At 34.3% G+C, this 14483-nt stretch overlaps 2 protein-coding genes across 3 annotated transcripts; one reads left to right on the top strand and one right to left on the bottom strand.

The window, feature by feature from the left end:
• Positions 1–1123: 1123 nt before the first annotated feature.
• T07F8.4 (ELM2 domain-containing protein) lies at positions 1124–2627 on the bottom strand. Its single transcript, NM_063077.7, has 7 exons — positions 2530–2627; positions 2422–2478; positions 2270–2379; positions 2025–2220; positions 1625–1977; positions 1511–1572; positions 1124–1469 (listed from the first exon to the last, which is right to left on the bottom strand). Exons 1-7 carry the CDS (start codon positions 2609–2611, stop codon positions 1292–1294), a joined length of 1038 nt encoding a protein of 345 aa, NP_495478.1. The 5' UTR covers positions 2612–2627; the 3' UTR covers positions 1124–1291.
• Positions 2628–3237: 610 nt separating this feature from the next.
• gld-3 (Defective in germ line development protein 3) lies at positions 3238–8117 on the top strand (the record flags this gene model as incomplete). Of its 2 annotated transcripts, NM_063078.4 has the most annotated exons (20): positions 3238–3362; positions 3411–3492; positions 3534–3644; positions 3690–3760; positions 3803–3968; positions 4013–4141; positions 4186–4305; positions 4352–4429; positions 4474–4611; positions 4659–4901; positions 4950–5048; positions 5097–5265; positions 5408–5530; positions 5575–5643; positions 5979–6056; positions 6101–6340; positions 6388–6814; positions 6934–7306; positions 7351–7399; positions 7444–8117. In NM_063078.4, the coding sequence occupies 20 exons, from the start codon at positions 3238–3240 to the stop codon at positions 7461–7463; spliced, it is 2910 nt and encodes a 969-aa protein (NP_495479.2). In that variant the 3' UTR covers positions 7464–8117. The 2 variants fall into 2 exon arrangements, with proteins under 2 accessions (NP_495479.2, NP_495480.1); NM_063079.8 differs by lacking the exons at positions 5979–6056; positions 6101–6340; positions 6388–6814; ... (1 more) ...; positions 7351–7399; positions 7444–8117 and having other exon boundaries at positions 5575–5922.
• Between the last annotated feature and the right edge of the window lie 6366 nt (positions 8118–14483).

The raw sequence follows: 14483 nt of genomic DNA on the forward strand, positions 1-14483 counted from the left end.
GTTTGTTCAGAGGGTACATCCATAAGATTTTTATAGGGTACATCGGCACTATGTTCCAAGGGTACATCCAATTTTCAAGGGGTACAACGGATTTTTATAACTGAAATTTCTTAGAGTTGTGATTTCTCATTTTTTTCACATAGGATCATAATTTTTTGTTTTTTAACTGCCGTATTGAACCATAGTTTTGTTTCTTGATTTCAATTTCATTTCGCATTAGTATTTTTGATAAATAATTCACAAAATCGAAATCTAGAAACAAAACTATGAATTTATTCGAATTTTTCAATACAGCAGTTAAAAAACGAAAAAATTGTGATCATATGCAAAAAAGATGATGAGTGTTATGTATTCGATGTTATGTATTCGATGTTATGTATTCGACAATGTTATGTATTCGAGGCTGAACCAGGAGGCTAAGACGAGTAGTTTATTATTACATAAATAACAAAGGAATAAATAGAAAGTTAGTATACATAGATCATGAGTTCACGTTGCACGATCTTCATATCCACGTTGAGGGCTAGGTACACGTAGATACCCAACACCTTTGAAAATTGGATGTACCCTTGGAACATAGTGCCGATGTACCCTATGAACAAACCGGTGGATGTAGCCTAAGAATGATTGTGATGATGTCGAATGTACCCTAAGAACAAATGTACCCCCAATTCGGTGTACCCTTGGATCATGGGCCAACTGCGGTTGGTTGGAGCACGCGCATTGGATTTTATGCGGTAAGACAAAAGTGCGAACGTAGCTATAATTTACTCTCTCTCTCTCTCTCTGAAAACGGGGTCGATAAGTGCAAAATCTACGGGATTTAACACCAAAATTTCAGATGCAAATTTTCAGATACTGAGACCGAGATGGCAGAATTAAATGTTGGTTTTCAGTAGACAGTAACATTATCTTCCGATTGGTATGCTTTTTGCTCCATATTTCCACCATATTTTTACGGGGCTCCCAGTTTTTCACTTACATGTGGTGAAGGATCACAGACCAGAAGAAGACGTGTTGTACGTGCTAGAAATGATGACTGGGAGGAAATCGAGTGTGATGATACGGAGACCGAAGTCCGACAGTGTACGGGTCGTCATCAATGTTGATAAACTCTAATTTTAACAATGAAATTTTATGAAAGTGAATATTTGATTCAGATTAATTTGACAACGAAGGAATTTGATTGTTGTGATTACGTAAATGGGTATCAGGGGCGAGATTATTTGTTAAACAGAGATCGAAAATAATAAATGCTTAGGTGAAAAAGTAAAAAAATAGTTCCCTAGTTTTAGTTCGTAAGAGTTGATGGCTCCTCTGAAGTAGATGGCTCGGAGAAGGAGGCTTCAACAAATCCAGTTTGACCATTTTGATCTTCCAGTTGAGCTACTTGCTGATGCCATGCAGCAGATAAATGAGGCTGAACTACTGGCGCATGCTGTGGATGAGCGTCCCGCCAAACTCGATAGCTGAAATAAATTATTAAAATTTGAAATCGTCGTTCTCTCACCCAGGGGTTAATTTCCATTGATAGTAGTATTCGATAAGTTCTCCAACTTTCCGGTAGGGTAGCTAAAATAAAACATTATGAAAACTTTTTGAATTTGCAAAATATACAACTAACCCGTAGTCTCCTTATCAGCGAAAAATCTTTTCCATACAGCTCGAGTGACTCTTCAAATGCCTTTGCTTCACTCTCATCGAATCCCAATGCATCTGAGCGAACAGTGCGGAATGGGGCATTTATATGAGGAAAAGGGAATGATTCTTTCGCCTTTTCTGTGTCAAAGTTGCTTCTATACAAAGCACATAGAGCGTCCTCGTCGTCTCGTGATTCGGTGCCAGCTGGTGGACATGGTTGGTCGTGGGCTTTTCGTAAGCCTACTACATCTTTGAGATAGTTGTCAATAACTTCATCACTTGGCTGATTCGTCTGATCAATTGTCCATAAAATAGTGTCATCTTCTCGAGCAGATTCTGAAGAAATAAATCGATATAGAATCAAAAATCAGATCATTGCTTACCTTCAACCGTTGCTTCATTAAAAAGCGGGACGTCGGCTTGGAAAAGTACTGGATCCACACGAATACTTCTTTTCCATGGGTCTGGCGGTGGTGCATAGTCGTCATCATCGTCGTCGAAGCCACTCATTGAATTACCCATATCGAAAATTGTTGAGTCGTGCGGTTCTGCAGCAGCCGAACTTGATTCCCCTACATTCTGAAAAATATAAACATTTTATAATTTCACTTTATCATTTGTAAATTACTTCTTCGGCGATTTCCGTATCTTCATTGTTTGCAGATGAATTTTCCGCTGGACGATAGCCATACTTACGTTGAAGTTCTTCAATTGACATTTCTCCCTCATCTTCCAAGTCTGAAAAGAAAAATGAGTCAGAAGCAAATTAAAGAAATTCACCTTTCAATTCATCTTCGTAGTCCCCTTCATCTAGAAGCTCCTCCTCTTCAATTGTCGCTGGAAAACCATACGTTGAAGAAATTTGAAAAAATATATATATAAGCATACCTTCATAGTCTTCGCCATTATCATTATCGTCTACATAATCTTCTTCATCAGTGATAGACGAACGAGAACCCTCTTCATCCATATTCAAAGCCTGGAAACTAACAAAAGTTGTATTAAAAACGGAAAAAGCGAAAATAAGTTAAAGCGGTTTGCGCGTCGACTAAGACGTAATTCTCTGTGTGCGGTGTTTGCGGACTTGTTTACAGTAGCTCGCAAAATAAAAAATGATGCAAAGCCAATGGGTGTTTCTAAAAAAGGGGAAGTTAATTTTGAAAAAGTAGAAAGCAACACAGATATAACAAAATAGTATAACAATTTATTAAAATGTAATTCAAATGTTCAGTCTGTTAAATGAAGCCGCCCCTAATATTAGGCAGCTAATCAAATTTAAAAAGTACAGTAACCAAGAAAGTTTTCAGAAAGGCGCATTACCGAAATCGAGCAGGTCTTACAACGTTCTTCAAGGAGATTGTTTGGCGCCCAATTCCTCGAACACACGTTCAGCGTGATTTTCAGTGTGTTTTCTCATTTGTTTTCGTGCAATTTCATCCTTATAATGCTAATATTATCTGTAATTAATCGTTCCACGATGATACTAATACCAGTAACATCGACGGAGGCACTGACGATCATTTATAAAATATTTGAAACTCAAAAAATTTACTGAGCAAACGCTTTAGTGTTAGAAACAAGATTTCAATTTTGCAGATGGGGGAGCAAAGCCATGAAAAAGATCATGATGAAGCGCACTCCTACAATCCATTCGTTCGCTCTGCCGTTGAATACGATGCTGACACACGCCTCCAAATGGCAGAAAATGCGGCATCTGCAAGGTATTAAATATGGTTTACGCTTACAACATTCTAATACTCCGATTTTAGAAAACTATTTGTATCGTCTGCCCTCAAAGATATTATCGTGAATCCTGAAAACTTCTATCATGATTTCCAGCAATCTGCACAGGTAAAGGCAACAACTTGTTATGTTACAGTCAAACAATTCAGATGGCGGAGGATGCTAATCAGAGACGACAGGTGTCATACAACACGAAACGAGAGGCTCATATTCATCAGCTAAAAGCGCAAGGATTGCCTCTGCCGTCAAATATACCAATGGTTTGACTGCTTCACATTCCACTGATTAACTGATTCAACATTTAGATCGAGATTAACCCAACTAGAGTAACCCTCAATATGGAGTTTGAATCCCAATACTATTCACTAATGACCAGGTTAGTTCACCAGTTAAGCGAAAGAAATTGTATTCATTTCAGTGACAACGGGGATCACGAGAATGTCGCGTCAATCATGGCAGAAACTAACACCCTCATTCAACTTCCCGATCGTTCTGTCGGAGGAACTACACCTGATCCATTTGCACAGCAAGTAACCATCACTGGATACTTTGGTGACGTGGATAGAGCACGAATGTTGATGAGAGTACGTTCAACTCTGATTATATGAATAATGTTCGTATTTTACAGAGAAACTGTCATTTTACAGTTTTTATGGCACTGTCAAAAATGAAGATGCCACTTCACGAACTTCAGGCACATGTCAGACAGAACCCCATTCAAAATGTGGAAATGTCTTTCGTCGATGCTCCAGAAAAGGCAAGCCGATTTAGCTAGTAACCAACAGTATTAATTTTCTTCAGAATGGAATCGTCACAACCTATCTTCGTATCACCGCCCGCGAAAAGAATCAGCATGAACTGATCGAAGCTGCAAAACGACTGAATGAAATACTTTTCCGCGAGTCTCCGGCACCGGAGAATGTTAGCAGATAAACTGAATATATATCCTGAACATTTTGTTTTTCAGAATTTCACTCTCCATTTCACATTGTCAACATACTACGTGGATCAAGTTCTTGGAAGTTCATCGACGGCGCAACTCATGGTTTGGCTAAAGGATATTTCTATTACATCAGCATTAAATTTCAGCCTGTAATCGAGAGGGAGACAACGACAATAATTAGTTATCCATGTTACAATAATCGAAACGAAACTCGTGGAAATATTTATGAAATTAAAGTTGTTGGGAACATTGACAATGTTCTTAAAGCCAGGAGATACATAATGGTGAGGAGTATGAATACATAGAAAGATATACACTCGAGAATTTACAGGACCTCCTTCCTATTTCGATGTGTTTCAACATTAAAAATACTGATATGGCAGAACCGAGCAGAGTTTCTGATCGGAACATACACATGATTATTGATGAGAGTGGGATTATTCTTAAAATGACTCCTTCCGTGTATGAGCCCGCGGATCTACTGTCAGGAGAGGTTCCGTTGAACTGTGCCAGTCTTCGTTCGAAGGAGTTTAACATAAAGAAGCTGTACACCGCTTATCAAAAAGTTCTCTCGGTAAGCGCACGTCTCTCTGAAATGAGATTAAGAACAAGTAATTTTCAGAAAAAATTTGATTTCATTGCTCCACAACCAAATGATTATGACAACTCCATCTGGCATCATTCTCTTCCGGCAAACTTTTTGAAAAATTTCAATATGCCGGTTAGTCATGTTTATTTTACATTTTAGTTCAAAACGAGATTTTTTCAGTGTCGGGGTGAACTTTCTGATGGTTCAAACGGTCGTCGTCATAGAAGCTCATCAATAGCTTCTTCTCGTTCCAAACACAGTTACATGAGCAAAGGAAAACAATTTTCTGAGTCGTCTGGGGGTCCATCAAGGTCTCACACAAGAGTATCTTCGTTTTCCGAAAATTCATGTGAGCAATTTGCCTTTTATGATTGTAAATAGTACACACAAATTATACTATAAAATTATTTAAGAAAAGCATATCAAATTTATTTAAATAACAATGATAATAATATTACTACAGAGTGCTTTAAAATCAGGAAATTTTGCAGCAACCGTCCCTATTATGCAATTTCCAACGCCACATTTTGCACCACCAATGTTAACTCCTCATCATCACATGCTGAAATACGTCTATTTGCAGCAACATCAGCAAGCTCAGACATTTTTGAAAGGTTGCTATTATATATTTTGTTTCGACAATCATACAAGCTTTCAGGTGCAGCTGGATTACATCCTGGCACACATATCATGTTCCCTCCACCGATCATCGTCGATGGATCCTTTGGTGCGCGTTATTCTTCAAATATTTATCCATTTTCTTACATAGTTCCACAGAACTTTAACTTTTTGAACGGAAATTTCGGTCACCTTTAGAAGATCTCTCGTCATGTTATATATTCATCGTGTAAAATGAGCTCTTCATGAAAAATTTGCCAAATTCTGGATAGTTTTAAGCCACAAAATTTTCTCTTGTTCCTCCTACCGCCACTATGTAATATTTGTCTTTTCACCCGGTTGTGATGATCTTATTACGTAAATTCAACCACAATAAAGCGTTTAGCTTCCATCAATATTCTATGTCTTCGTAAAAATTATCATTATTGAAATTTTGTGTTTCAGTGTCTGCTCTGCCATTTGCGGATCCTGTAGTATTTGATGGTTTTCCTTATGTCCACGGATTGTTTCCGGTAAATGAAGGTTGGTTTATTCGTTCAAAGCATCATTGCAACAATCACTTTCAGCCGAACAACACAGAAATCACCGTGAATCATCACCATCTCTACGATCAACACAAGAAATCAGAAAACCGTCTAGAAACATGGGAAATCGACCATCATCGAGCACAGGTTCTTATTATCCATCGACAACACCTCGTCAACGTGTTTACGAACAAGTTCGAGAAGATGATCTTCGTTCACATATTGGTTCAAGAAGAACATCAGTGAATGGAGACGATCAGAATGTTGAAAGCATGCACGACCGTAAGACTATGACAATAATAAAATTGATAAAATCATAATTATTACAGAAGGATATGAAAGACAGTACCCACGACAGCATCAAAGACTTCAGAAGGATGATCAACAACGCTGGAAGACAGGAAGTCGTGGAGATATTCACTCAAGTAGAACAATTAATGTGCACAGAGACGTTCGCAATTCCAATGAATACGACTTTCATGTGGGAAATTCTGGGCCAGCTAAGAGGTCCCCGTCTTTGGAACAAGTACAATTGCAAATGACACACCACTTGAAGTTGAAATCGAATGATGTTGATTTGGATCATGAAAAGCTTTATATGCATGAGTCACCGCACAATGATTCTGATACTACAGTTTCTGCAAGTGGCTTCGGAAATGATTTAATGGATGGAGACTTTGTTCAGAGATTCCTATCCAATGCAAATATCAATGAATCGGGAAGAAGACCAAGAACAGTTAGCTGTTTTACCGAGAAGTACGTTTTTAAAGTTGAAATTAAAAGAGTTTATAGCTTTTCGTTTACATCATAAATGAGCATTTTTAATTTGCAAAAAATACATATTTAAGCATTCATATAATCAAAACATTTTACAGAGATGGTCAATCCGCCCGATACATCGATTCTGATGGTGCATACAGCGTTGTTGATCATGCATCCACACATCAATCTCGTTCATATGATAGCTTCAGAAAAGTTGGCGACAACGGAGTCACAAAAACCATATTGGAACCACGTGCTCGAGTAGAGAAAGATTATGGCAAAATAAGCCTAGAACACAAGACGAAATACTCAAATGAGTACGGTGATGAAGAGAAGTCAGCAGAAAATGATACGTCTTCGTTGGGATCTAGACAATACAGAATTGATCCAATGAAGTTAATAGCTAGTGTTCGTGAATCGAGTGAGCAACTACCACGTATTCATGAAAGGCAGTTTAGCGATGTTCTGAATGAAAAAGAAAAAGAGGCAAGTAGTCTATTGGCTTGCCATAATTATCTGTAAAGCTTCAGATCGCCGACAAAAGTATTGAATCTACAGTAACCCAAGATCTTTCGTTAGGTTTGTAAATCCACAATTGGCTAATTAACATACATATATTTCAGACGAAACATCTACATATTGAGAAATCGGGATTTTTCCAATAGCTTCTTCTACTTCTTACATCAATTTTCGCTATATATGAACCCTATTTGTGCATATCGTATACGGCTCCATCAATTTTTATCTTACAAACCATCCATTTGCCTGTCGAGAATATCTTTGTATCCACGGGACTTATACGACTAGGCCGATGGTTGGTGCTTAGCCTTCACAGTTCTACACTTATTTTAACCGAAATTATTTTCCAATTCTTCCCGTATTATTTCATTGTTGTCACCTCTTCGTTCGTCATTTTTCTATCTTTTCATTCCTTTTGCAGACGTTGGAAGCATAGGTAACATGAAAAATTAAATGAATTCACAATGAAATTCAGAATTTTCGTGCATCTATACTTCCAATTGCAATTTATGGCACTGTCGATGTTCCCTTCCCTATATTTAATGTTCTTCCTTTTTTCTCCCATAATTCCCAGTTGTTTTTGATCGCAATATTGTCCCGGGTCCCATCATATCTAGGTTTGTTTCAATGTATTCCATCTTTCCTTTCTTTTTTCATCACTTCATATACACTACCACTTTTATTGTCTTTTCTTTTTTTTTCGTCATTCAACTAGGATTTCATTAGCAGTTTATCCCAATTTCCTCTACAGTTCTGTTTATAAATGAAAGAATTGCGGAAATATTGTTGTTAATCACATCTTATCGTCCGACAACTTTCGATTCAGCAAGGACATGTTCATTGATAATGTTCTAAATTTCTAATATGGAAAGTCTCTTGGTCGTTCAAATCCTCGCCATAGTCTTCATACAAGTGGAAGATTTTGATTTTAGAAAGACTAAAATTAATTCGTCTCACTTGAATGTAGCGATAAAAGGATAGAAGAAACAAAAAAATTTTTCCTGAATTTCCCTGAATCGATACACTTTCTCCATATAATCGTAAAGCGAGGTCTCTCTTTTTTCTTGAAACGGACTGTCCATTGGAGGCACTTATTTCTTGAAATGAGCCAATCTTCGACCGCCTGACTCTACTCACTCCATAATTTCATCTGCATCATCTTCTTTTCCCAAACCAAAAAATGTGTATTCTTATTCAAAACGACGCTTGTTTTTTTTAATACGGAAAGAAGATTTGATGACAGACTTCCTTGGATTTTTCGTTAATATGTATATGTGTAAATTTTTTTCAAATTAAAGATAGTAGTGCATTGGGAATATTGTTAAAAAATCACTCATATAGTACTAAAATGACGATGACTCGGTTTTCCACACTCATCATAATTTTGGAAGTCGACAATTTTTTTTCATTATTAAAATGTTTCTAATAATAATTATTTTATTATTGTAGGAGCTGAAACATGTGATTTTTTAACCGAATTTTTCCTGAATTTTTCGCGAAATTTGGCAATTGACCAAAACATTGACTGAAAATTTCAAAAATTGTGCTTTTTTGAAATTCTTTTTTGAATTGTGCAAAAAGTGCTTTTTTGAGTGAATTTAGATTATTATGAGTTAATTCAAAATAAATCCACGTTAAAGCTACTCCATCTGGAAAGCTTAAAAAATCGTTCTTTTTTGAATAAAGATAAAGAAATAGAAGAATCGATTATCTGATTACCTCTCTTCAAAAGATTTTGAGAAGACACTCAAAGTAAACCTGTCTGCCTTATTCAATTGCATTCACTTAATGTTCATGAACATATTCTCGTATTGAACATTCTTTTTTTGGCTTATTCATATAAGTTATTTCATTTGCACTTTTCAATTTTTATATATTTTTGAATCTACGCGAAACATTCTATGATTCAAAAGTTTGATCTCTCTTAAAATCTGAATCATATTAGCGTCGTTGACCAACTAAATATCGCTCATTTACGTACGCTCTGTGAACTTTTTTGGGAAGCACCAATGATATTTTAAGAAGCTTTTTGATGAAATTATTGATCTCTTATAACTGAATTTAATTTTCTTTTGTTGAAAATGAATAAGATTTGAAAAAATTGGCAGCATGTTTTATTACGTTCTATTTTAAACAAACTTGTCAGATCAAGTATAAACATCAAATTAGGCAGAAAAAACATGAAAAACTTTAATCTAGGCAGCAAAATGATTACCTTCTTTCAAACAAACCTAATGCTCCAAAACAGGGTTTATTTAAAAAAACAGGCTGTGTAGGCAGTAGGTAGGTGTTTAGGCAGACAATCTGTGTTAAACAATTTTTTAGTAACTCTATGTTTTCTTATAAACTATCTTTTTGGTTTCGTTGTTGCAAAACCGCGTTCAGTGCTATCCATTTCTTTGCATAAAAATAATAATTAACGATAAGAATTAATAAATCATAAAACATAAAAATGTTTGACAAACAATAAACAATAACCTTTGACAGAAGAAACTACGCCATATTTCGCTTTTTGATGCCCCTTTTGTCTCGTTTCTTATCAACAATAGTTGTGTAAACGGAGACTGATAGTAAGGACGTTTACATTAAATTGTAGATCCTTTTTCTTTCTGCGTCTTCTTTTTCATTTTTCTTCAATTTTTAAAAATACATTTATTCATTGTACATTTCAATAATATCCATCACTTCTCTCACTTTATCGCTTCTTTCTAATCCCAAATGGCTGACATTTAGATCGGATTTTTATTCTGATAAGAGAGTACTAAAATGTGTAGATTCGCAGATATAACAGGAGATGCACGGGGAATTGAATGATATCCTTGGAGGGAGCTGATAATCTCGTGTGTTTTGAAGGAAGCAAGATTCTTTCCCCAGTTTTGCTTATAAGTTTCCATAATTTTTGCACTGAATAATTCCACGTCAACAAACGGAAATTTGGGTTTAGCAGACAATTTGTAGTTCTTTATGTTGTTTACGTGGCATTTTAATAATGAGGTCATCATATGTTGACTTTCTTTCAAAATGTGATGTTCACGCGTAATAACTTTTTGGTGGCGTAGTTCTACCACATTGTGGTTCCTATTTCTCAAATCAGAATGGTACAATAATACTAAATTTTCAGTTGAAACCATTCAAATGTAGTATATATACTATGATCCGGACTCAACATTTCTATTTCAAATCTTTTTCCTCTCTTCTCTGGCTTGGCTTGAAACTATTTCAAAGATTATAGAAATCGAGGTTAAGCTTTAATTTTTATTAGAATCGATAATTCCCACTCAAACTGGTTTTTGAAACGAGACACCATAAAATAAATGTCTTTTTAGAACCAGAATGACACCACGTACCAATTTATTTTCAGGATCAGAAACCTTTCAAAATGCCAAATATATGAAAGATGAGATCCAATATCTGTGTCGGATCTTTGTGAAAGTTATTTGTATGTTATACAGAGATAATATCAGAGCTCCTGGAAATGAAATTTCCTAGAATAATGGAATTCATTTGTCTTCCAGAGTATTCAATAAGAGATTGTCTGATTTTTCCCTAAAAGTATTTTATTTAAAATTTTAACTAGGTTAGTTCTATTTCCTACTACTCTTAAAATTCTTAACATTTAAAATCAAAAATTATAAAATACCAGAGTATTTTGACAAAATTTCTAATTTTTGACTTTTCCTTTGTTCAATAACTGAATAAACTGCATAAAAATTTTAAAAATACATTTTCAAGAAGTCTCATGAAGTCTCATCATTATGCAATTTGTAAGTTAGTATCTTTTTATCTTTTGAAATAATTACAAAATCGTAACACTCAAAATGTTCAATACTTTCTCTTTTTAACAATTTTCATAAACCGCAAAATACTGGAGCAAGCGCTTGAAGTCTCTGTACAATTAGAAAAAAAAGAAACTAAAATTTTGAATTTCAGAATTAAACTGAAAAATTGTCGAACGTAGTGAAAGTTCAGTTTCTTAATATATTTTCTTGTTTATATAGAAAGAAAATTGCAAAACAGGAAATTTGATGACAAGTCATGTGCCACAATTTCATTTTTACGCAGTGTTACAAAGGAAAATAGTTTAAATGTATTTTATCAAAAGTTTTTACGTACATTTGAGAATTATGTTTGATATATACAATATGGCCTGTTTCAGATCACCTGCTTCTTGCTCCATTCATAATAATTATCACAACTAAAAATTCCCTTTCTGGGAACTTTTATTTTGTTGGATAGCTCTTGCGGAACATGTAATATTAAAAATTGGAAAAAAATACATTTTACTTTTTTCATGCTTTAAATTCCCAAAAAGTTAATTTTGGCATTTTTCCCAATTTTGTATTTATTCCAACATTGACTACTTGGATTTTGGTAATTTTTGAATTGATCAAGAACTTTCCTATGTTGTCCTAAGTAGTTCTTTACTTTAAATGATAAAATATGAGACAATCAAGAAATTAACAGCTGAGCTGTATAAATTATTGTAAATCTGCATCATCATCTTTAAAAAGTTGAACTGACAATTTTGAAGATTTATCTTAAAACTTCTATTTGTAGTTTCAAAACTTCTATTTGTAGTTTTTTTGTAACAAAGAAACAGCTATTAATTGCGAGAAAATAAATATTTCAGTATTGGTTAGTGGTGTGCTATAATAGAATACAAACTTGCAGTTTGTGTTTTTTTTTTCAAAAAAAAAAAAACGTTCAGAGAATCAATAAGTAGACCTTTGCTACAGGTGATAAAAATTTACAACAAATAAAAAATTCGCAGTCTGTTTTCTTATCAAACGAATTTTAAAGATTATTTTTGCCAATGATGATTTCTGGACTTCATATGAAACTTTTTTTGCTCCAAAAATTATTTGCATTCATAAGTATCCACCCACCTATCACTTCTAAATCTATTCGTGTGTTTCTAAACTTGTCCTTCCTGTCACTATAAATATCAGAATGGACTCCTCCGCTTCCGGTCTCTAATTTCCTGTCGACTTTCCCTACATTCATTCATCTGCTAAATCTCTCCGCCTTTGCATCCGGAAGAACTCTTCCTTATCATATCTTTTCGCTTTTTTTCAGATCAATTTCAGATCATCTCATTTTTTTCCCATAAAAAGTGTGATTCATTAGTATTTATTTCCTTTAGTGTATTATCTTTAACTGCGTATATCTTTCCCCCCGAAAAACCCCCTTCTTCACTAAAAATCCTTCGCATACTAATCTGATAGTGAGCAAACCGAGTGTCTCATCGTCACTCACACGTGCCTCAATAATAATGCTTCTCTCACTTTTTTGCTTCTGCTGCAATATTTATGAACATTTTTCATTTTTATTTTTCTTTAATTTTCATAGCTCGATGTTCACTTTTTTACATATCTTGCTGCAGGCTTAGAAATTTATCTGATCTAATTTTTTTGTTTATTTGGAGAAGTACTACTCTCAGTTTGGTGTCTCAAAACTTTTAATCATTTCAATGTTATCTCGTGAACAGTAACACATGAAAAAACAAACAAACGCATATTGTCTACACTTGTTTCTTGAAGAAATTCTGCAGAAAACTATAGCAGCCGACACCTACCTGTTCTCAATTTTTCCAATAAAATTAAGCCTTCGACGTAGGCATAAAACTCACTGCCTGCCTGCCTTCGATGCGACTTACGACTGTCTCGAATAAAGGTTATTTGCATTGAAAAAAATTATCAAAAAAAAAGTAACTAATCCTCACATCATTCATTGACCACCAAGTGAACACAAAGAATTTTGAAAATCTTTTTCTGTTTGACTCAAAGATGCCTTACTATGAGACAATATTATTTTTCTAGACACAAGAAAAGTTCGAGGCATGAAGTGGTTGTCTTCTAACGCGGAACAAATCTAATTTGTGATCTCGAACACGTTTGAGGTTTCGATCAAAGAACATAAATATCTACATTCAAAACACATCTCTCGGTTTTTTTTTTAGTTTTGGGTAAAACGACATTCAATATTTGTTGATAAATGAGAACTATTATAAAGGTATTACTTTGAGTATTAATTTATTAGAAACCATCCAGGTTCTATCAATGACTCCGTATTCTAATGTTATTCTAACTGCTCTGGTTTATCCTTCTAATACCCTTCTAAAATCCATATCTGTTTAAGATTTTTGTATCTTGCTCTTTTGGATATTTTTCTACACTTTCTCTGTCAGTCAGACATGAACAATTTGATTATTTCTTTCAACGCTTTCTTATGTTTCTTCTATTTTTCCATCTTTTCTCATTACTTCCTTTATCAATCCTGAATATTGCCGTTCATAAGAATCAGTAAGATTGGTTCTAAAATTGATAAATGTATGTTTTCACTATCATTATTTCTACGTAGCTTTTCCTTTTTCAATCCTTGTCAATTGATCCCTCGTTATCTCATTCCTTCTCATAATTCTAATTGATTTTTTAATCCTCATTCCATCATTCCGTAATTTTATGGGCAAGTACATTCTTATTTAAAGTTTTACAATATTTTAAGATAATTTTTCCGATGAAACAATGATCCATTTTGAGACTAACAAAACAATAAGAAAAATAGAGTCTGAAACTGCTAAAATCCAAGAGATCTGTGCTGTTTCCTTCTTCAAAAAGCTATTCAATCCACCCCGTTTCTACTTAAAATTTAATTTTTTGTATGTAAAAAGTGTTTGGAAATTAGTATTTCAAACTATAGAAATATGGAATGCGTAGATGATGCTCTCTATGTCAAACTTCTTAGAAAGAAGCTTGCTACAAAAAATATAATCCGTTTAAACACATAGGCTTAAATATTTCATTCAAATATTCAACATTTGTTAACTAATTCATTTTCCAACAAATTATCCAAATAATTTTCGATTTCAAAAGAAAAAAAAACAAATATTGCCAAAAAACATTGTGTTGAGTACAAAGAGTACATAAAATTATTCTCACATGTACATAATGTAATCACAAATTTATTCCATTTTCTTCTGATCACCAGTTGATGCTTTGTAGGCGTCCATATATTTCTTGCCTGTTTTAAATTTCAAATTTTATCTTGAGAATGGCCAACAGGAAAACAATGTTTTGCTGCAGTAGAGAATATGCACAATTTTTAAAAATGTTTTTAAAAAAGATAATTGGAAAGAGCAAATTGG

The sequence above is a fragment of the Caenorhabditis elegans genome, chromosome II (genome assembly GCF_000002985.6).
Source record: "Caenorhabditis elegans chromosome II".
Taxonomy (NCBI): Eukaryota; Metazoa; Nematoda; class Chromadorea; order Rhabditida; family Rhabditidae; genus Caenorhabditis; species Caenorhabditis elegans.